A 25,069-nucleotide genomic window follows, 5' to 3' on the forward strand; every position below is an offset into this window, starting at 1 on the left:
CCCTATAGCGCCACTTGTAGCGCTGGAGATTGTGTCAACTAGGCTAGCGCCGCTCTCAATTAATGAGAGAAAATTGAATATGTAGACATACAAATGTGGCTTCTTCTTTCTTGAGCTATCTGGAGATCAGATTCCTTTGGGAGCATTTACCATGGAGACTGGCGAACTAGTTACCTATTATCGGACTAGACTCAGACATATAAGAGAAACAAACACATATAAAAAGACTATAGATTTATTGAACTTACATGTTTGGTCGCACAGGAACAAGTCACTTCTATGACAATAACGGTGACCAAAATACATTAAATTCGTCTGAATCTCTCTAGTTCTAAGATACTAATCGCTTCAAATCCGGATAGAGATTAAAATTAAAAAGGCACATTTACCCCACTCCCAAACGCAGTTCTATCGTCCTGCGCTCTAGGGACTGCCTGCCATTGGCTTACGTGGCCCAAGGACGCGAACCCTCGTCCAATAATACGTCTTAAATATTTTGATGATTTAGTCATTCACACTTTTATTATAGTTTACACGTCCTGAAGATTTGATTTCTTATCACTTTTCTTAGAGCTAAAAGTCTTGGTTTAATCAAAATACCGCAGTTTGTTGCATAAGATGAGTCCATACATTTTCCTTTTTGCAAATATAGATGTATTGACTATAGGAGTCAGAACTAAAGAAGTAACTTTATTTTGGTATTTCAAATATATCGTGTTTTACTCCCGGTACAAAATTTGCCTACATGACAGGTCTATTACCTATTAAAATTTTGACAAAACAACATTTTACCTTAATTTTGAGTTATCAGTTTCTTTTTCTCTGGCTTTAGTTCTGAAAATACAATTCCTGTAATTTGAGTAGAATTTTAAGCCATATCAATGTTGTTGTTTTCTTTTTCTTTATTAGGAAATGTATTTGGACATCTTTAAAACCTTATAAATTGGGATTGAGCAAAGTTGTGAAGCTGAAAACAATTTTGTTGTACTTCATTTATGCAAAAGATCTATTTTGTAAGGTTTCACTTTTATAACACAGGGATTTTTAAAGGTCATCAAAGGTCAGGACAGGACCCTCCGGAGGGAGAAGGAGTGGAGGTGATTGCTTCAAAATACCTTCCTGGGACATACTTTAGCATGTAGACCCATCCCTGCAAGTTTCATTTTCCAAACCTGACCCCTTTCCAAGATAGCCAAAAGTAGCTAAAGTAGAACTCTCCCCCAAACCCCCCGAACATGCAAATATATTGCCCTAAGTGTAAATTTCTTATTTAGTTTGCCATACGTAAATTTCTTTTTTCATATTAATACCCGTACGACCGTACACGACTAAAGAACACATTTTATTTTAAATAGTGACATAGCTATAACGGAAAAGAACCCCTTTTTCCAATTCCAAATATCATGTTCAATTTCCTAATAATGCAACCCACCCAAAGGCAGGTGTAGAGCAAAATCTTGGGGTAGTGCCCAATGTGACAAGGGCGCCAGTAACTGACCAAATTGACAAGTTTATTTTTTAAAAGGTAAAAAAGAGAAAAAACAAACGAGGGCGTCAGAAAATTTTTTGGGGACGATCCCCCTGACTTCCTGGATGTGCCCCTGACCCACCCCACCCCTTTAATAGTCTTACATATAACCCTCATAATATGCTTCTCCCTTAAGGCTTAAGTGAATCGTAATGCGTCATGGTTTATTTACTAAACGGGTTTCTACATTTTAAACCAGATTACTTCCTGTTTCGCATGTGATTGATTGCATTATTTGGCCAGAAATGGTGTTTAAAATGATTTAAAAATGGGGATAACAATGGAAGGAAATGTCCACTAAAAAATTGGACATTTCTATGAGAATTTGAAACGTCCTGCATATTATAAAGGAAAAATATCATCGATTTAGTGTTTTCGGTACTCCTGTACTAAACATACTCTTTTATATACTGCTAGTATGGTTAACGCTAATGAAATAAAATAAAATAGGATGAATATATAATAGTTTAGATACAAATTTGAGCTATATATTTGCAAATTAGGGGGGGGGGGGTAAAGCATAACATATATTATCACGTAACCTAACCTAGGTACTTTCCTCCCCCTACACCCCAAAAAACAACAGTTTAAATATCGTATACGCAATGAAAACCACGCTATGCATTGTATTACTCTATAGCGGTGACTTGAATTATCCCGTCAAAAACGGGTTTTTCGTGACTGGTTTCCATTGCAGTATATAAAAGAGTACGTTTAGTACAGGATTACCGTGTTTTCTTGTATATTATCCTAAGGCTATACATGGGATCATATGGGGGGGGGGGGTAGTGTCAGAAGTGACTATGATAATTGGGAAGAGCCTAAAATAGAATCGATACTTGTGTAGAAAGCAGTAAGGGTTATATCCCATTATCCGGGCATCTCGGCTTAATCACTATAGACTAGCCTGACTAGGCAATGATAAAACCCGTTTTGTGACGTCTTAACTGTTGTAGAGCAGCCAATGATAGCAAGGTTTTAATTGCGTATACGATATTAAACTGTGGTTTTTTGATTTTAGGGCGAAACAAGGTACCTAGGTTAGGTTATGTTAGGTTACGTATTTAAAATATACAATGCTTTAACCCCACCCCACTCCCCCTAATGTGTAATTATATAGCCCAAATTTGTTTCTAAACTATTATATATTCATCCTATTTTATTTTATTTCATTAGCATTAACCAAACTTGACTTTTTAGAGAGGACCGGATAATGGTATAGTACCGCGGTAAGTGGGCGATAAGTGGTTTCGTTAATACTAATGAAATGAAACAAAATAGTATAAAAATATAATAGTTCAGAAACAAAATTAAATACGTACCCTAACCTAACCCAACCTAGTTACCTTTTAGTCCCCCTAAACCCCAAAAAACTAAAGTTTAAATATAGTTCCTCGAATGAGAAACCGTTTATTTATACCTCACAACTTACAAGGCAGCGAAAACCTGTTTTCATAAAAGATCTTTGTAATACAATTTTCCCTGACTTACCGCTTTCTACACAAGAACCAAAGAATCTAATGGTATTGCTTTTCAATCATTTACATGATTCCTTTAGAAATGGTCAGTTTCTGAAGGTATCTGCATTTTAGAGTTCCTTCCAGATTCTGGAAGGAACTTTGGTATCTGGTTATACCAAAAATTCATTGCATTTAGAAAAACGTCCATTCGGTAGGCTATTTTTAATTTTTAGAATATTTCTGCTTTTTATTTCATATAACATTCTAATCGCCAATGGGGTATCTACTGCTTGATGAATTGTGAGAAATTCTCATTAAAGCACATGGAACCCTTTAAATACCACGAGTGGGAGAGGGGGTAACAGCTCTTTACGTCCAGGGTAATTTTGTTTATTTAAAGTTTTAAGTTTTTTAAGTTTAAAGTTTTAAGTTATATCTGAAAAAATTAATATATTTTGCCTATTTGCTCATATATTTTTTGAATTGTTCCTATAACATAGTTTTTATTTCTCCTAAAAATGAGGGTAGTCTCATTTTTGGGAGTAACCCTCTACTTTCAATGCTTGATTGTCATTTTTACTTTGCTGGATACAGGAAAGTCGGATTATTTTTTTTATTGAGCAATTTTTATGCTCCCCGAAATTTTTGCCTGACTCGCGAAAGCGTAACAAAAATGCATTTAAACAAATTTTGATGAGTTTAAAAAAATGTCAATCTGAGGGGAAAGGCAGCGTTTGTCTGTTTTTCTTTTTGTTTGACATATCCGTATTTATATGTAAATACAACTGATTACAGCTACGGACTGTTTTACTTTTTGGGGCCCCATAAAGGCTCAAAATGGAATTTCCCCCAGAAACGATTTTTGAACTATGATGTCTTTCGGCCCGCACAAGAATAGTTTTGTTGTTTCAGAGCGACGGTAATTTTATCCAGTATGGAAAAGGTAAACCTTGTGATTCCTTGGTAAAATCCATGATTTCCCGTAAAATCTATGTTTTTTAAAGTTAATCCATGGCAATCCATGACACTTCCAATATTCAGGGCAGGGATCGAAAAATTCATGTAAATCTGGATAAATTCGTGGTGGTGGCAAGCCAGATGACTGAGTGTTTGGATACGCTGGTGATTTTCTTATCTGTTTATTGCGGAGAGGGAGGAGGGGAGACTCCAGCGTCATTAAGTTGAGAGGCGTTTATAAACGATCTTGCAAGAGCATCCGCCTTTTCTTGAATAGAATGCATCATTCCCCCTTTGACCAGGGTTGCCACCCCTACTGATTTATCACTATTTCTAGTGTTTTTTATGTTGCCTAGTGATTTTCTTCTAGCTAGTGATTTATAGTTATTTTGCTCTAAAACTAATTATTTTTACCTAAATCTAGTGATTTTTCATGATATAGCGTTTAGATTCATGATTCAATCGAATAAATCATACAAGAATCTAATTAAAAAAAAGCGGAAAATAGTGATTCACTACAGAGACTCACTATTATATATGTTCAAGATTAGCATTTATGCAAACATAACACCTTTGAAACTTCCGATTTCCCACCATTTGTCGATATCAGATATAGACCCAAGAGCGTTGTCATCAAGATAACAGGCGAAACTAGTTAATCGCAAAATTGCAACAATATTCTATACCTCCTGTTTCACTTTCACAACGTTTGCTCAGGTCGAATTTTTGTCTTTATATTTATGTTTTGTTTTCTCTGTAATCTATCAGTTCTAGATTAGATTTTCTTCTGTTAAAACCTTTGAAAGTGGAGTGAATGGTACATCTGCAAAAAAAGTACGTCTGCAAAAAACCCCAAATGCAAGAATATTAAGAGAATAACCTAAGCATACCGACATAAATTTATTGCTGCAATAGTCCCATTTCTAAGTACCATCTGGAACCAATTCCCAAGTACAAGATAGCACCATTAAGTCGTAAATAAATTCTGGAGAACAATTCCCTTATGCAAAGTGAAAGTGTGGGATAGAAGCACAGCGTTTAATGAGATGACAAGTTTTCAAGTGTCGGCTTATACTCGTCTTATTGACGTCGTTTGGGAGGGCCAGGGGGGCAGTGAATGGTACATCTGCAAAAAAAAAGAAATGGATTCTTTGAAAAATAAGAAGGTAGGTATGCATTAAATATAATTTTCTAAATGAAAAAAGAAATCATTGAAAAAGAAAATTGACTTAGTAGGTTTTTTAATTAGATTTGTAATGTAACTAGATAGAATAAATCGATTGCAGTTTGATGATTGAAGTCGGTTGGGAGTAAGGGGGTTATGTACTCTGCGAATTGTCTAATGATTTTAATCTTTACTTCTAATATATAATCGAAACTCCAATAATTCTCAAAATTCTCTTATTTGTAATTGAAACGCATAATAAGCGCAGATAACGTCATATTTCTTAAGTTTTTGGATTTATGTGCTAACATACCAAACAGTTTGTGGTAACGAGCTGTAAGAATGGAGCAACAAGGCTGACAAGTAACCGAAGCTCTAGACACGGAATTTTAACATCAATCAATATATCATCGGCTTATTATGTTGATTTCAAACATTTAAATTCATTAAGCTTAGTTTTACCCATAAAGTCTAAGAAACTGTGAAAATTTGCCTGATTTTTGAAAGAGGAAGGAAATTTCTACTAAAAGTCAAAGAATTTTAATACAAATCAAACCATTAGATTCGACGTATTGGGAAACCCTACTGTAGAGGTTAAAAGCTCCTATCTGCAAAAGTGTATAATTTTGTATTATTTACTAGAAGGAAAATCACGGATGCGTGTTTATATATATATATATATATATATATATATATATATATATATATATATATATATATATATATATATATATATATATATATATATATATTATATATATATATATATATATATATATATATATATATATATATATATATATATATATATATATATATATATATATATATATATCTATTATTTATATAGAGTGGTGGTGTGGTTCAGGTATATCCTTCTTTACAGGTGTATTTTCAGATTCCCGCGAGCTACAAAATGTCACATCGTTGGCAAAGGCGCTTTTGAATATGCGTATAGGTGATGGGTTTATTATTTTAGAAATTCTTAGGAATTAAAGTAAAAACACCACAAAAGTAAAATAACGTCTAGCTCCCTCCTTTTCCCCTCTAAAATATTGAGTCTTAGCTCGCCTCCCCTAGACCAAATTTATGACTATGTAGGCTATATTTGCGGATGTACTGTTAATCTATTTTCTTGTGTCCTTTTTTTAGTTTCATCACATCTTTCTCCTCTCATTTCTCCTTTTTTCTTGACGGTGAAGATGGTTTGGTTAAAACGATAGCTAGCCAAAATGTTCCTACTTATCTGTTTTTTTTTTCCTGCTGTTCTTTTTCTCGTCAATTTTTTCATGAGCGATTTTTATCTAATTCGACATGTATTAGTTTGTTCGGCCTTAAGACTTCTAATGCTGGTAAAAATACCAAGTCTCACAACAGTGAAGGGTACTCCAATTACAGTTGTATTAATGACGTCAACTCAACTATTCACACTCACCTGGGATGAACACTGGTACGAAATCCCAATAGATAATCCATATATTTTACGTTTTAATAAAATCATTCGAGCTAAGTAAATGTAAATTACTGAATGAACCCCACTATTTCTAGAACAGGGGCCACGCGGGGATGGGGCGGATCTAGAGAAAAATCTTGGAGGGGGGAGCAATGTGACAAGGGCGCCAATAATTGACCAAATTGGCAAATTTATTTTGGTACTTATACATTATGCGGCACCCACCAATATATACTGTACAAGGAAACCAGACAGGGAACCAGACAAACGGGTATATGCCAGATACGTAAATTATTCGCAAAGCGTGATTTGTGATTACTGCTACTACTAACAACTCACCGCAGCACCAAGCCGCCTGAGGCCAACACAGCTACGCACACTCCTTCTCCATCCCAATCTATTAAAAGCCCCCCTTTTCACACCCGCCCTCAAAGTTCCCATTTCCTTTAAATCTTTCTTTATGACGTCCTCCCACCCCAGACGAGGACGACCTGCTTTCCGTTTAGCCGTAGACGGTTCGCCGAATAGAACAATCTTCGGCAATCTGTCATCCTTCATCCGCACAACGTGCCCTAGCCACCTCAACCTTTCTTTCATTATAGCCCTAGAGAGCGGTATTGAACCACATTTTTCGTATAGCCTATTGTTTGAAATACGGTCAGTCAGCCGGGTACCCAGAACAATCCTTAAGCAATTTCTCTGGAAAACTAGCAAATCTGTATTCGCTTTTCGAAGCGTCCATGCTTCAGAGCCATTTTTGACAACTGTCTTTACTGTATCTTCTAGTATTCTAATATTGGTTTTCAGACTTATCTTCCTATTCTTCCAAACTTTTTTAACTGTAAAAAAAAACCCCGAGCCTTGGCTATTCTACTTTTAATATCTTCACTGATCCCGCTATTATAGCAAGTAATGCTACCGCGGCAAGCGTTACTGTTAATTTGTTCAATGTTAATGATGTGAAGTATCACCTTTTTATTTTCACTTACTCATAGCCATAGTAAGTTAGTTTTTCTCGTATTCATTTCCAAAAGTGTCCTAGCAGCTTGTACTTGAAAAGCCTTTATAACTGCCTTCATTTTGCTCATACTTTACTCTAGGATTCTTAAATCATCAGCATAATATAACTCCAGGAGACTTTTACCCCATTTGATTCCGTGGTCTCCCATTGCCTATTCTGTGCTCCTTAAGACAAAGTCCATCAAAATAATCCATATAAAGGGGGATAGAACACAACCCTGCTTAACTCCTGATTTAATACAGAACCAGGTGCTAACCTCATTTCCTACCTTAACCGCAGCAGTGTTTTTCTCGTACATAGCACTAATCAGTTTAATGTATTTGTCTGGTATACCATACAAGGATAAAACCTTTACTAAAGCTCTTCTATCAACAGAATCGAACGCTTGCTCATAATCTATAAAACTGAGGACCAAAGGTGTTTGAAAACTCAGGCAATTCTCAATTATTAGCCTGAGAGTGAAAATTCGGTCGACACATCCTCTAACTTTTCTAAAACCGCACTGTTCTTCTCTTAAAACTTTGTCTACGACATCTCTCAGTTTAAAAAGTATCCTATTACTAAGTAATTTACCACCTACAGAGACCAGACTAATGCCTCGATAATTACCACACTCACTTTTATTACCTTTCTTATAAAGTGGCTTAATTAAGGTTTTCCTAAAATCGTTAGGTTCTTTCCCTTTTTCAAAAAATCATATTCATAATCTTCTGTAACTTATTTTTATCCTCAGAGCCAACATATTTAAGAAATTCATTTACCGCACTAACAGTACATTGGACATTATCAATTTTTAATCCTTTAAGTACTGTCGCTATTTCTTTGTCACAAAATAAATCTTCTTTCACATTCAAGGTGTCACAGAGTTTTTGATTTTACTCTATATGCAACTCTGTCTCGGTTAAGTAAATTCTCAAAATGTTCGGCCCATCTCTCTTTAGTGCTTTCCTTATCGCTAATTGCGGCCCCATTCCTATCTTTAACTGGGCAAGGTCCAGATTGACTACTCACTCTCAATTTGTTCACATGCCAGTACAATATTTTATTATTATACCGTCTAGCTGCATCTTCCAGATGCCCGGCAATTTTATCGATGGCCTTTACTTCACTTCTCCTTAGTTCATATTAACAAAAAAAAAAAACAGGTAATGAGGGCACCACGGTGGGGTAAGGTGTGTTGTCCCTTCCGTCCCCTGGATCCGCCAGTGACTCAGGAGTCAGACATGAAGTCTTTTTATACCAGTATAATTTTTTTACTTAATCCCTTTTCAGGGTAATTCGAATAACTGGTACCTATGAAGCAGCGAAATTCCGATTTTTAAGGAAACCGATTCGAAACTCGACTCGCCCAAAAGGCGTGACTTTTTGGCTGTGATTTAAAATAATATAAGATGGCAGATCAATCAACTAGTGGTAAAACTGGTCCTACTCGTGACAAGAGTTTCATTAAGGATAGCGGACACACACATCAGGTAATTAAGCTACTCATTGAATTACTGACCTTAAAAAAAAACCAAACTTAATTAACTGTAGTTAGTTAGCCCTGGATATTCAACGTAAATATACCCTCTCTTGAAAAATATTGTTTAGGTCTTAAGCACAATTTGCGAGTTTCAGACCATCACTTCCTCTTCTACACTGTATACAGATAAAATAACAGTAAGTTCACAGCTGATGATTTTTGGCGCTTCATTCTCGGTGCGTATAAACAGCCCCTCCCACTTACTCTTTCATTAGCGGGTTAGTATGTATTTGTCACTCACTGAAAAATGGTGCCAAGTTTCCAATGGAAGCCAAGTTTTGCGTTCAAGAGAAATCTGACTTGTCTATTCGTGAAAAGATCTAATCTCGCTTATGTCTTTACGTTCTCCGGAGCACTCGCATCTCGGTCCGGGTTTTTATAATAGGTGAGATAGGGAACGATCATGCTGTCTATTATTTATTTACTGTGCTCTCCTATAAGTGTTTTAATTCCCGTCCCTAAAGGTTATGCTCCCCCTGCAAGTTTTTTTTTATGTCATTTTTCTGCACTGCTATAGTTTTTAAGTTTCAACGTAAGATAAAAATTGTACTGTCATTCGATAGCTTAGGTTTACTATTTTAATATGCTTTAAAATAGCCATTGACTCAGATTATATTAAATAAAAAACAAGTTTTTTTTTAAAACTGTAAGTTTGGAGCGACATTAAAACTTAAAATGAACAGAAAATTTTCCGTATATGAAAGGGACTGTCCCCTTCTCAACCTGCAAAAAATACACTGAAGTGTGACTCTCTCACAACTCTACTTTTTAAGATAATAATTAAACTTTAGCGCAAAGAGCGGGGCGTTGAGGAGGGGACAGCTCGCTCTTTACGCTCAAGTTGTTTTTAGTACTTTCATAAGCCCTATTTATTCTAATTAAACCCTCTGTGATTCAGGGGTCATTCTTAAAGAATTGGAACGATTTGAACTTTAGCGAAAAGAGCGAGGTATTGACAAAGGGGGGAACCCCCTCATATACGTAATAAAAATATACGAATATAGAAGTTCATTACGTAAGTTAATTCGTAAGTTACGTATATTTATTACTAATAAAAACGTTCGTAAATGAAATATATACGTAATAATTTCAGTTCGTTTTAAGTTTTAATGTTGCTCCTTACTTTTAGTTGAAAAAACTTGTTTTTTTTTTATTTAGTTTCTGAATTTTTAAATGATGCTGGAAAATCTAGCATCATGTGCTCATGAAGAGAATCTTCATGAAAATTCTATTCCCCCATGAAAAATTCCTCCATAGAAATATCCTCCCACGTAAACCCCTTCTCCCGACCCCCCTCCCCATTCAGAAAAAATCCTGCCTTAAAGCGTGTGTATACTTCCCAATAACCAATGCTATGTGTAAACAATGGGCAAAGTCCATAACTTGCAGCCGTTCACCCGGGGACTGTGGGGGATTAAGTCGCCCTCAAAGCCATAGTTATTAAATTTTTCGACTATTCTGAACAAAATGGCTATCTCAAAATTTTGATCCGGTGACTTTGGGAAAAAGTGAACGTGGGAGGGAGCCTAGTGCCCTCCAATTTTTTGGTCACTTAAAAAGGGCACTAGAACCTTTAATTTCCGTTCGAATAAACCCTCGCGCGACATGCTAGGACCACTGGGTGATCAACCATGGTAAAAAAAAATAATTAATAAACACGCATCTGTGATCTTTCTTCTGGCTAAAAATACAAAATTCCACATTTTTGCGGATAGGAGTTCGAAGCCTCTACAGTAGGGTTCTCTGATACGCTGGATCTGATGGTGTGATTTTCATTAAGGTTCGTAACTTTTGATGGGTAAGACTAAACTTGATGAAACTTATATATTTAAAATCAGCATAAAAATCCGATTCTTTTGATTTATCTATTTGTATGACAATTCCGTTTTGTAGAGTTTCGGTTACTATCGAGCCGGGTCGCTCCTTACTTACAGTTCGTTACCACGAACTGTTCGATCGTAGTTTTATGGAAGTAGTCCGAGCAATAGTCTGAGTAAAATCATAATTCTGGCTTGGAGAATGGATAGATCTGTAAATAGCAAACCCATAGATGCAAGTATCTTGTTCTTTTGTGAAAATTAAATAAAAAAAAGGTTTTTTTTAACTGAAAGTAAGGGCTGTCCCCTCCTCAACGTCTCGCTCTTTACACAAGAGTTTTTTATTGTTTTAAAGAAAAAAGTTATGAGACAGAGTCAAACTTTAGCGTAAAGAGCAAGGCGTTGAGGAGGGGATAGCCCCTTTCATATACGGAATAATTTCTGTTCGTTTTAAATTTTAATGTCGCTCCTTACTTTCAGTTAAAAAAAAACTTGTTTTTTTATCTAATTTCTGAACGTGTTTAAATTAATGCAGGTTTTGATTTTGGCTCACCGTACATGAGTAATTAAAACGAAATTTGCATATTAATTTTACTTTCTTTTTGGCTAAATGGCTTTCTCGAAAGTTGTTTAGGTAAGTTTATTTACGAACATTTTTATTAGTAATAAATATACGTAACTTACGAAAGTAGAGTGCTAAGTTATACTTCTATAGCACTATGTTCCTTCCCATGCTATTCTATAGCATTATGTTCCTTCCCATGCTATTTGGGGACACTATGTTCCTTCCCATGCTATTTGGGGACACTATGTTCCTTCCCATGCTATTCTATAGCACTATGTTCCCTCCCATGCTATTCTATAGCACTAGGTTCCCTCCCACGCTATTCTATGGCACTATGTTCCTTCCTATGCTATTTGCTTAACGCTCTATACCTTTTCAAAGAGAGTGAGTATCCTCTCACACCTGTTCCATTTCTTTGAAGTATGTGCTATCAGACTGGTTTCTGATTTTTTGGACAATTGCCTTAACTCGAGAGTAGTTTGTTATTAATGCGTCGCTGCTAATTAAAAAATTGGATGCTACACTCAGAATTGTTTGATTGACATATGCTATTGAAACATTTTGCGTAAAAGCTAACTATATTTGCAAAAAGGGATAAGGGATTCGCGAATTGGACTGTATGAAAGATCTTATTCGAATAATGGGGGAAAAACAGAGCTAGATAGCATTAGCGAATTGGATCGTATGAAGGTGGAGAAAAAAGGGTTAAGCCGATTAGCAGTTAAGGTAACCTCGAAGAGCATGTTAACTCATAGCTTATTTATTTTAAATTTGGAACAATATCAATCTATGGAAATGGTTAACGATGATAAAATGGTCTTACGACTTGACCTAGCTTTGCTTCTTCGATGTGTTCTGTACTGTGTTCAGAATGAATAAATTCTTTATTAACATCAGTTGTTGGATATGTCATTATGAAAAAATTGTAAGTAAGTAAGTAACAAACTCTTTCTTGAATTCACCTCCAGGAGAACCAATACAGAAATTGAATACGGGAGAGTATGAAAAAATTGAAAAGAATTTTTATTAACACTTTTTATCAATTGAATTTACTTTCAACAGAATCCTTTGTCAGATACATCGAATGCAATTGACAAAATGTAAATATCAGAGTGAATAAATACTTAAAGTATTTATTCACTCTCATCCTTTATCCTTTATCGGATATGTCGGATAAAATTGATAAAATCTAAGTATCAGAGTGATTAAAATCTAAGTATCAGAGTGATTAAATTCCATATCAACATCCCTTTCTCGGATACATGGGATAGAATTTACTAAATCTAAGTATCAGAGTGAATAAATGCCTTATCATCATCATTTTTCAGGTATATCAGATAAAATTGACAAAATCTAAGTATCAGAGTTATTAAATTCTATATCAACATCCATTTCTCGAATACATGGGATAAAATCAACAAAAGCTAAGCGTCAGAGTGAATACTTTTTTTTATTAACATCTTTTGTCAGATACAACGAATATAGTTGACACATCTAAGTATCAGAGTGAATAAATGCTATATCAGCATCCTTATACATCAAATATAATTGACAAAATCTAAACATCAGAGTGAATAAATGCATTATCAACATAATTTGTCGGGTATATCGGATGACATTGACAAACTTGATGCGTACAATTGATTAAATTCCAAACCAATCTCCATTTCTCGAATGAATAGGATATAAGTTTATTACGTTTAAGCATGAGAATGAATAATTTTTTTCCACAACTATCCATTGTCCGATACATAAGATATAATAGACAAAATCTAAATATCAGAGTGATTAATTTCTATATCAGCATCCTTTGTCGGATATGCTGGATAAAATTGACAAAAGCTAAGTGTCAGAGTGAATAATTTTTTTATCAACATCTTTTGACAAACATATCAAATATAATTGACAAAATCTAAGTATCAGAATGATTAAATGCTTTATCAGCATCCTTTGTCGGATATCTCGGATAAAATCTAAGTATCAGATTGATTAAATTCTATATCAACATTCCTTTCTCGGATACATGGGATTAAATTGACAAAATCTAAGTATCAGAGTGAATAATTTTTTTTATTAACATCTTTTGTGAGATAAAACGAATATAATTGACAAAATCTAAGTATCAGAGTGAATAAATTTTTTCTATCGACATCTTTTGTCAGATACATCGGATAAAATTGACTAAAACTAAGTATTAGATTGATTAAATTCTTTATCAACATCCTTTCTCATATACGGTGGGTAATATTGAAAAAATATATATATTAGAGTGGATAAATTCCATATCAACTTCCAATTGTCTGATATATTAGATAACATAATTTGTGTATTAGAATGAATAAATTCCTTATCATCATCCTTTGTCGGTTATGGCGGATAAAATTGACAAATTTAACTATCAGAGTAAATAAATTCATTATCAACATCTTTTATCAGATACAACGAATATAATTGACAAAATCGAATCGTCAGAGTGAATAATTTTTTTATCAACATCCTGTGCCAGTTACATCGGATAAAATTGACAAAATCTCAGTCAGAGTGAATAAATTCATTATCAACAGCCTTTGTCAGATACGTCGGATAAAACTGACAAAATATAAGTATCAGAGTAATTGAATTCCATATCAACATCCGTTTCTCGGATAAATGGGATAAAATTGACAAAATCTAAGTATCAGAGTGAATAAATGCTTTATCAACATCCCTTTCTCGAATACATGGGGTAAAATTGACAGAATCTAAGTGTTAGAGTGAATAAATTGTTTTTATCAACATCCTTTGTTAGATACATCGAATAAAATTTGACAAAATCTCAATATCAGAGTGAATAAATGCTTTAACAACATCGTTTACCGGATATGTCGGATAAAATTGACAAAATCTAAGTATCAGAGTTATTATATTCTATGTAAACATCCTTTTCTTGGATACATAGGATAAAATTGACAAAATCTAAGTACTAGAGTGAATAAATTTTTTTTATCAACATCCTTTGCCAGATACATCGGATAAAATTAACAAAATATAAGTGTCAGAGTGAATAAATACTTTATCAACATTCTTTATCGGATATTTCGGATAAAACTGACAAAATCTAAGTATCAGAGTGATTAAAATCTAAATATCAGAGTGATTAAATTCAATATCAACATCCCTTTCTCGGATACATGGGATAAAATTGACAGAATTTAAGTATCAGAGTGAATAAATGCTTTATCAACATCCTTTAAATACATTATCAACATCATTTGTCGGGTATATCGGATAAAATTGACAAAATCTAAGTATCAGATTGATTAAATTCTATATCAACATCCATTTCTGGAATACATGGGATAAAATTGACAAAAGCTAAGTGTCAGAGTGAATAATTTTTTTTTATCAACATCTTTTGTCAGATAAAACGAATATAATTGACAAAATCTAAATATCAGAGTAAATAAATGCTTTATGAGCATCCTTTGTCGCTTATGTTGGATAAAATTGACAAAATCTAAGTGTCAGAGTGAATAATTTAGTTTTTATCAACAGCTTTTGTCAGATACATCAAATATAATTGTTAAAATCTAACTATCAGAGTGAATAAATGCTTTATCAGCATCCTTTGTCGGATATCCCGGATAAAATCTAAGCATCAGAGTGATTAAATTCTATATCAACATTCTTTTCTCGGGTACATGGGATAGAATTGACAAAATCTAAGTATCAGAGTGAATAGTTTATTTTTTATCAACATCTTTTATCAGTTACAACGATTATAATTGACAAAATCTAAATATCAGAGTGAATAAATGCTTTATCAGCATCCTTTGTCGGATATGTTGAATAAAATTGACAAAATCTAAGTATCAGACCGAATCAATGCTTTATCAACATCCTTTGTCGGATACATCGGCTAAAATTGACAAAATCTAAGTGTTAGAGTGAATAATTTTTTTTATGAACTTCCTCTGTCAGATGTATCGGAGAAAATTGACAAAATCTAAGTATCAGATGGAATAAATGCTTTATCAGCATCATTGTCGAATATATCGGAAAAAATTGACAAAATCTAAGTACCAGAGTGAATAAATTCATTATCAACATCCTTTGTCGGGTATATCAGATAAAATTGACAAAATATAAGTATCAGAGTGAATAACTGCTTTATCAACATCCCTTTCTCGAATACATGGGATAAAATTGACAAAATTTAAGTATCAGAGTTATTAAATTCTATATCAACATCCCTTTCTCGGATACATGGGATAAAATTGACAAAATCTAAATATCAGAGTGAATAAATGCTTTATCAACATCCCTTGAATGCATTATCAACGTCACATGACAGATACATCAGATAAAATTGACAAAATCTAAGTACCAGAAAGAATAAATTCGTTTTCAAAGTTTTTATCGGATACATCAGATAACAGTCATAAAATCCAAGTTCTATTCATTTTGACTTCATGCCTCGTTACGTTGAATTTAGGTTAGACCGGTTATAGAAGGCAGCACACCCGCTCAGACACACAGTCATAGTGAGAGAGATATTCAAAAAGTTGAGTTAATTTAGGTTCACTTAGAGTGGCGCCCTGACTTGGAGTGGTCAGACACACAGTCACTATGAGAGAGATAGCCAAACTGTTGGGCTTAATCTAGGTTCGCTTAGAGGGGCGCGCGCCACTCAACAAAAAAAAGTGATGATGGAGCATTTTAATAAATTGTTTTCACATGACAATGTTATTGTAGCATTTAATGCCGACAAGGAGAAGTATTTAAACTATGAAACAAGTACAAGTGGTAGCTCTATTGGAAATGTATGCATGCATTGTCATGACAGTAAGGAATTAAATTTCTTTGGAGTACCGAAAAAATTCAACTCTTATGTTGGTGGATATGCAAGATATAGATCTCCAGAAATGATTGCACTCAAAGAGAATCCCAACATAAAAATAATCGTTGATGATAGAGGACAACTCCTTGCTACTGTTGCAGGTAACACATTACCTACTGATACATCCTATCGTCAACTTTCGGGTATTAGCATTCAACGGAATGTCAAAAAAAAGAAAGGCCTACTCTTCTACTAATATCATAAACCATATCTTGTCTACGTGCCGAAACTTTTACCTGTTTAAAAATAATGTGATAATAGACAGTGAAATTGCCAGAAAAATCAAAAGGGCAGTGGTAGAAAATATCACTATGGAATATAAAGATGAATCAATGAAAAACAAAGTAGCAGCAAACGTTACTGCCATTGATCAAACAGTCAATGAACCAAAGAATACCAAAGACGAAAAGCATATTGAGCCTGTCGATGACACACCATTAAAAATTGTGTATGACTCAAAGCGGAATAATGATTATTCTACTGATAACGAAATAAGAGAAGACAATAACTACAATATCAAGAGAGAACATTATCAACGTCACATGACAGATACATCAGATAAAATTGACAAAATCTAAGTACCAGAAAGAATAAATTCGTTTTCAAAGTTTTTATCGGATACATCAGATAACAGTCATAAAATCCAAGTTCTATTCATTTTGACTTCATGCCTCGTTACGTTGAATTTAGGTTAGACCGGTTATAGAAGGCAGCACACCCGCTCAGACACACAGTCATAGTGAGAGAGATATTCAAAAAGTTGAGTTAATTTAGGTTCACTTAGAGTGGCGCCCTGACTTGGAGTGGTCAGACACACAGTCACTATGAGAGAGATATCCAAACTGTTGGGCTTAATCTAGGTTCGCTTAGAGTGGCGCGCGCCACTCAACAAAAAAAAGTGATGATGGAGAATTTTAATAAATTGTTTTCACATGACAATGTTATTGTAGCATTGAATGCCGACAAGGAGAAGTATTTAAACTATGAAACAAGTACAAGTGGTAGCTCTATTGGAAATGTATGCATGCATTGTCATGACAGTAAGGAATTAAATTTCTTTGGAGTACCGAAAAAATTCAACTCTTATGTTGGTGGATATGCAAGATTGAGATTTCCAGACGCGATTAAAACAAGGAACACTGATGATAATGAAATATTTGTTAGTGTGAGGTGATAGCTCATTGCAACATTCGCTGGTAACGCATTACCTGCTGACACTTATTGTCATCTACTCTCAAATTTAGGTATTCCGCGGAAGATCAAAAAAAGAATGACATACTCCTCTGCTAACGTCACGAGTCTTGCTTTGTCCACGTCCCAGATCTGTTATCTGTCTAAATATTATGTAATAATAGAAAGTGAAATTACCAGAAAAATAAAAAGGGCATTGGTAGAAAATATCACTATGGAATATAAAGATGAATCAATGAAAAAAAAGTACCAGCAAACGTTACTGCCATTGATCAAACAGTCAATGAACCAAAGAATACCAAAGACGAAAAGCATATTGAGCCTGTCGATGACACACCATTAAAAATTGTGTATGACTCAAAGCGGAATAATGATTATCCTACTGATAACAAACTAATAGAGGGTAATAACTACAATATCAAGAGAGAACATGGTGAACTATTTTATGGAACGGATTCAAAATGTCCAAAACTGATCATTGATATTAATAAGGTATCAAAATATATTTTTTTATTAATATTCTACATAGCATTATTTCATTAAAAATGTATTATGCATTATATTGTTATGTGTTCATTTTTTTTTAGAGTAAGCTAGCATATCAAACGTTTAGAATGTAAATTAGAACATCGGAGATGTAAGAAAAGGAATTTGCATACATCTATTGTCAGACACATGGGATAACATTGACAAAATCTAGGTATCAGAATGAATAAATTCATTATTAACATTTGTTGTTGGATATGTCATTATGAAAAAATTGTAAGTAAGTAAGTAACAAACTCTTTCTTGAATTCACCTCTAGGATACCCATTAAATTTATTTCGGGAAAGTATAAAAAATATAGCAGATTCTGTCTTAACATTCTTCATCGATTGAATTCACTTCCATCAAAATCCTTTTGCCAGGTAAATCGAAAAAAATTGACCAAATCTAAATTTCAGAGTAAATTACTTTATCGGCATTCTTTATCGGATATGTCGGATAACATTAACAAAAGCTAAGTATCAGCGTGATTAAAATATAAGTATAAGAGGGATTAAATTCCATATTAACATCCCTTTCTCGGATACATGGGTTTCTTTCTCGGATGACTAAATCTAAGTATCAGAGAGAATAAATGCTTTATCAACATCATTTGTCGGGTATATCAGATAAAATTGACAAAATATAAGTATCAGATTGATTAAATTCTATATCAACATCCATTTCTCGAATACATGGGATAAAATTGACAAAAGCTAAGCCTCACAGTGAATAATTTTTTTTATTAACATCTTTTGTTACATACAACGAATATAGTTGACAAAATTTAAGTATCAGAGTGAATAAATGCTATATCAGCATCCTTTGTCGGATATGTTGGATAAAATTGACAAAATCTAAGTGTCAGAGTGAATAAATTTTTTGTTATCAACACCTTTTGTCAGATACATCAAATATAATTGACAAAATCTAAGCATCAGAGTGAATAAATGCATTATCAACATCATTTGTCGGGTATATTGGATAAAATTTAAGTATCAGATTGATTAAATTCTATATCAACATCTATTTCTCGAATACATGGGATAAAATTGACAAAAGCTAAGTGTCAGAGTGAATAATTTTTCTTCTATCAACATATTTTGTCAGATACAACGAATATAATTGACGAAATCTTAATATCAGATTGATTAAATTCTATATCAGCATCATTTGTCGGATATGCTGGATAAAATTGACAAAAGCTAAGTATCAGAGTGATTAAATTCTATATCAACATCCCTTTCTCGGATACATGGGATAAAATTGACAAAATCTAAGTGTCAGAGTGAATAATTTTTTTTCTATCACCATCCTTTATGAGATAAAACGAAAGAAATTAACAAAATCTGAATTTCAGATGTGAATAAATTTTTTTATCAACATACTTTGTCAGATACATCGAATAAAATTGACACAATCTAAGTACCAGAGTGAATAAATTCTTTATCAACATCCTTTCTCGGATACGTTTGATAACATTGTCAAAATCTATGTATTAGAGTGGATAAATTCTTTATCAACTTCCCTTTGTCTGATACATCAGATAACATTCACAAAATCTGTGTATTCGAATGAATAAATTCCTTATCATCATCCTTTGTCGGTTACGTCGGATAAAATTGGCAAATCTAACTATCAGAGTGAATAAATTCATTATCAACATCTTTTATCAGATAAAACGAATATAATTGACAAAATCGAATCGTCAGAGTGAATAATTTTTTTTTATCAACATCCTGGGCCAGTTACATCGGATAAAATTGACAAAATCTAAGTGTCAGAGTGAATAAATTCATTATCAACATCCTTTGTCGGATATTTCGGATAAAATTGACAAAATCTAAGTATCAGAGTGATTAAATTCCATATCAACATCATTTGTCGGCTATATCGGATAAAATTGACAAAATCTAAGTATCAGATTGATTAAATTCTATATCAACATCCCTTTCTCGAATACATGGGGTAAAATTGACAGAATCTAAGTGTTAGAGTGAATAATTTTTTTTATCAACATCCTTTGTCAGATACATCGAATAAAATTTGACAAAATCTCAATATCAGAGTGAATAAATGCTTTAACAACATCGTTTACCGGATATGTCGGATAAAATTGACAAAATCTAAGTATCAGAGTGATTAAATTCTATATCAACATCCTTTTCTTGGATACATAGGATAAAATTGACAAAATCGAAGTGTTTTGTGAAGCATTATTTTTATAATAGTAAAGGTCATGAATAACATGTCTATACAATTCTCATTTTGAGTTTGTAAAATATTAAATGTGATTTTTTTTTGTTTTAAGTATGTTTAATCTCATTCGAAGACATGTAAAAAAAAAGTTTTAAAAAATATATCATGTAAAAAAAATAATAAAAAAAAGTTAAGAAAAAAATTTCAAAAAAAAATCAAAACAATTGGGGGAGGGGGCCAAAAAGTTGGAGGGAGGGGGTGCCTTTCGAGTTTGAGGATAGGGGATTTTTGGGGGGTTGAGGTCTCTGGTGGTTAGGGTCGTTTGTGCTTATGATCCTTGATGGTTCGTACTCACTCTCACCTTACTACTTGATTTGGAAGGATTTCTAAGGTTTGTTCTGAATTTCATTATTAAAATTCTTTTCTTGCCATCTACATCTCTCTTAGTATCAACTTTTAGTATACTATAACGTTAAACTCTATTTTAAATTGACAACACTGTTCAAACACCACTTGTATATTATACAGAACACATCGAAGAAGTAAAGCTAGGTCAAGTCATAAGACCATTTTATCATCGTTAACCATTTCCATAGATTTATATTGTTCCAAATTTATAATATATAAGCTATGAGTTAACATGCTCTTCGAGGTTACCTTAACTGCTAATCGGTTTAACCCTTTTTTCTCCACCTTCATATGATCCAATTCACAAATGTTATCTAGCTCTGTTTTTTCCCCTATTATTCAAATAAGATCGTTCGTACAGTCCAATTCGCGAATCCCTTATCCCTTTTTACAAATATAGTTAGCTTTTACGCAAAATGTTTCAACAGCATATGTCAATCAATCAATTCTGAGTGTAGCATCCAATTTTTTAATTAGCAGCGACGCATTAATAACAAACTACTCTCGAGTTAAAGCAATTGTCCAAAAAATCAGAAACCAGTCTGATAGCACATACTTCAAACAAATGGAACAGGTGCGAGAGGATACTCACTCTCCTTAAAAAGGTGTAGAGCATCAAGCAAATAGCATAGGAAGAAACATAGTGCCATAGAATAGCATGGGAGGGAACGTAGTGCCATAGAATAGCATTGGGGGGAACATAGTGCTATAGAATAGCATGGGAAGGAACATAGTGCTATAGAATAGCATGGGAAGGAACATAGTGTCCCCAAATAGCATGGGAAGGAACATAGTTCCATAGAATAGCCTGGGAAGGAACATAGTCCTATAGAACAGCTTGGGAAGTAACGTAGTCCTATATAATTGCATGGGAAGGAAATTAGTCCTATAGAATTGCTTGGGAAGAAACGTAGTGCTATAGAATAGCATGGGAAGGAAAATAGTCCTATAGAAGTGTAACTTAGCACTGTACATACGAATTAACTTACGTAACAAACTTCGTTCGATTTTTTTTTCCAATTCTTTAAGAATGACCTCTTAATCACAAAGGCCGTTAATTAGAATAAATAGCTCTTATGAAAGTACTAAAAAAAAAACTTGAGCGTAAAGAGCGAGGTATTGACTAGGGGGCGGACCCGATCATATACGTAATAGTCTCTGTTCGTTTTATGTTTTGATATTGAAAAGTTTACAGTTTGAAAAGTTTTCAGTTAAAAACTTGTTTTTTTTATTTAATTTCTGATCGTTTTTTTAAATAATGCTGAGAAATCCGGCACCCTCTTCATAGCAATTTCCCTTCCCCCATGAAAACTTTTTCCATGGAAAGATCCTCTCACGTAATCCCTGATCCACCCCCCCCCCTATCAGAAAAATTCCCCCCTGAAAACGTCTGTATACTTCCCAAAAAACAAAACTATATGTAAACGTTGGGCAAAGTTGATAGCTTGCAGCCCATCCCCCGGGGACTGTGGGGATTAAGTCATCCTTAAAGACATATGTATTATATTTTTCGACCATGCTGAACTACGATCACCCCTGGGGGAAAAAACAACAAAAAAACAAACAAACATATAAACACGCATCTGTGATCTTTCTTCTGACAAAAAATACAAAATTCTACATTTTTGCAGATAGGAGCTTGAAACCTCTACAGTAGGGTTCTTCGATACGCTGAATCTGATTGTGTGATTTTCATTAAGGTTCCATGACTTTTAGGGGGCGTTTCCTCCTTTTTTCGAAAATAAAGCAAATTTTCTGAGGTGCGTAACTTTTGATGGATAAAACTAACCTCAATGAAACTTATATATTTGAAATCAGCATAAAGATCTGATTCTTTTGATGTATCTATTGGTTTCGAAATTCCTTTTTCTTAGAGTTTCGGTTACCATTGAGCCGGGTCGCTCCTTACTTACAGTTTGATTGCAGTTGCAGAACTAGCACACAGGCTTCATCGCAGAGTGAAGTTTAAAGGTTTCAAGCTTATTTTTTGATAGATTTTTAGTTGAAAAATTTTGCAACTGTAATGTTTGATTGTAGCTGTAAGCTGGCCGCATAATTGCATACTTCATTGAGAACAGAAGCCTTCATCTACACCATATCTGAACTTCCATGTCATTTTCAAATGGTTGTCCTATATGTAGGCTGTTAATACCCTGGCTGTTTTCACATATGTAGCTTCAGATGATTCTCAGAACTGTGATTAAATTCAGGGTACTTATGTGGTATTAAGCTAAAAAAACAGTTTTTCCAAGGGAAGTAAAGAGCGAAGCTGAAACTTAAAACGGACAAAAATTGTTGCTTCAAAACCTATCTAATATATAGCAATAAAACTAGTACAAATAAATCAACTATTTAGGTTTTCCTGTGTTTATAGGACTATAGAAAACTAGTGCTTTACTGAAAACACAAAAATTTAGTGTTAAAAACAGGAATATTGATTTGGGAGTCATAAGTGAGTATGGAGCCTAACATCAATAAACTAATCTATAAAGCTTTTCATAGTCTTACACCAGTTGTGACATTAGTAACTTTCCATAAGTAGTATGCATCGTATGGATTTGCTTACTTTATGTTCCTTACCGTGCTATTTGCTTTCTTTACGTTCCTTGGCGCCTTTCCAGAGCCTGGCCTTATGGATTTGCTTACTTTATGTTCTTCGCCATGCTATTTGCAGAGACCTCTACACCTTTTCAAAGAGAGTGAGTAGCCCCTTGCATCAAGGTAATACTTCTATGGAAGCTCTACACCTTTTCAAAGAGAATTAATATCCCCTCGCAATGTTGTATGGATTCTATGACTTTATGTTCCTTACTGTGCTATTCTAAGGGACCTCTACACCTTATCAAAGAGAGAGAGTAGCCCCTCGAATCTAGTTAATACTTCTACGGGAGCTCTACACCTTTTCAAAGAGAGTGAGTATCCCCTCGCAATCTCGTATGGATTTGCTTGGTTTTTGTTCCTTACTGTGCTATTCTACGGGACCTCTACACCTTTTCAAAAGAGTGAGTATCCCCCCGCAATGTCGTATGGATTCTATGACTTTATGTTCCTTACCATTCTATTTGCCTGGTTTATGTTCCTTGGTACCTTTCCAGAGCATGTACTTATGGGTTTGCTTGCCTTATGTTCCTTGGTACCTTTCCAGAGCATGTACTTATGGATTTGTACTGTTCAATTCATTTTAATTTCAAAGATTGTGGTCAAGCTTTGCACAATCACCAATTGTGGTTTGCAATCAAAACGATAAAAAAAACTTTTTTGGCTGTGATTTATGTTTGCTCATATAAATATGAAATATTAAGTTTTTTGGCAAGACTTTTTTTATTCCCGGCTGAACACAAAGCTTTGATTATTAAAGTTATTAAATAAAAAAAAAGTTTTTTTTAACTGAAAGTAAGAAGCGACATTAAAACTTAAAACGAACAGAAATTATTCCGTATTTAAAGGGGATGTACCCTCCTCAACGCCTCGCTCTTTACGCTAAAGTTCGACTTTGTCTCACAACTTTATTTTTTAAAACAATAAACAACTTTAGCGTAAAGAGCGAGGTATTGAGGAGGGGACAGCCCCTTTCAAATACGTAATAATTTCTTTTCGTTTTAAGTTTTAATGTCGCTCCTTACTTTCAGTTAAAAAAACTTGTTTTATTTTTATTTAATTTCTGAACGTTTTTGAACTAATACAGGTTTTGATTTTGGCTCACCGCAAATGAATAATTAAAACGAAATTTGCATATTAATTTTGCATTTTTTTTGGTTAAATGGCTTTCTTGAAAGTTGTTTAATTTCATTTACGAAGTTTTTATTAGTAACAAATATACGTAACTGACTAATTAACTTACGTAACGAACTTCTATATTCGTATGTTTTTATTACGTATATTAGGCCCCCTAGTCAATGCCTCACTCTTTACGTTAAAGTTTGAATTTTGTTCCAATTCTTTTAGAATGACCCCTTAATCACAAAGACCGTTAATTAGAATAAATAGCTCTTATAAAATGACTAAAAAAAACTTTTTCATAAAGAGCTAGGTAGTGACTAGGGGGCAAACCCAATCATATACGTAATGATTTCTGTTCGTATTAAGTTTTGATGTCGCTCCTTACTTTCAGCTGAAAAACTTGTTTTTTTTTATATTTAATTTCTGATCGTTTTTTTAAACAATCCTGGGAAATTTGATGCCCCATTCATCGTAACATCCCATTTCCCGTGGAAACTTTCTCTGTGGACAAATCCTTCCACGTAAACCCCGATCCACCCCCCCCACTACTAGAAAAAAATCCCTCTTAAAAACGTCCGTATACTTCCCAATAACCCATACCATATATAAACATTGGGCAAAGTTCATAACTTGCAGCCCTTCCCCTGGGGACTGTGGGG

General features: G+C 33.9%; 1 protein-coding gene across 3 annotated transcripts in view; it reads left to right on the forward strand.

Annotated features, from left to right (window-relative positions):
- LOC148942018 (uncharacterized) overlaps positions 1-25,069 on the forward strand; it is a 92,885-nt gene that overhangs the window by 10,975 nt on the left and 56,841 nt on the right. For all 3 annotated transcript variants that reach the window (XM_089103532.1, XM_089103533.1, XM_089103534.1), the window contains exon 2: positions 8,857-9,056. In XM_089103532.1, coding sequence (XP_088959658.1) covers positions 8,976-9,056 — 81 coding nt within the window. In that variant the 5' untranslated portion in view covers positions 8,857-8,975. The remainder of the gene's footprint in view (positions 1-8,856; positions 9,057-25,069) is intronic.

Source organism: Artemia sp. Qi Xiang Cuo, chromosome 17 (assembly GCF_049724085.1).
Source record: "Artemia sp. Qi Xiang Cuo chromosome 17, ASM4972408v1, whole genome shotgun sequence".
Taxonomy (NCBI): Eukaryota; Metazoa; Arthropoda; class Branchiopoda; order Anostraca; family Artemiidae; genus Artemia; species Artemia sp. Qi Xiang Cuo.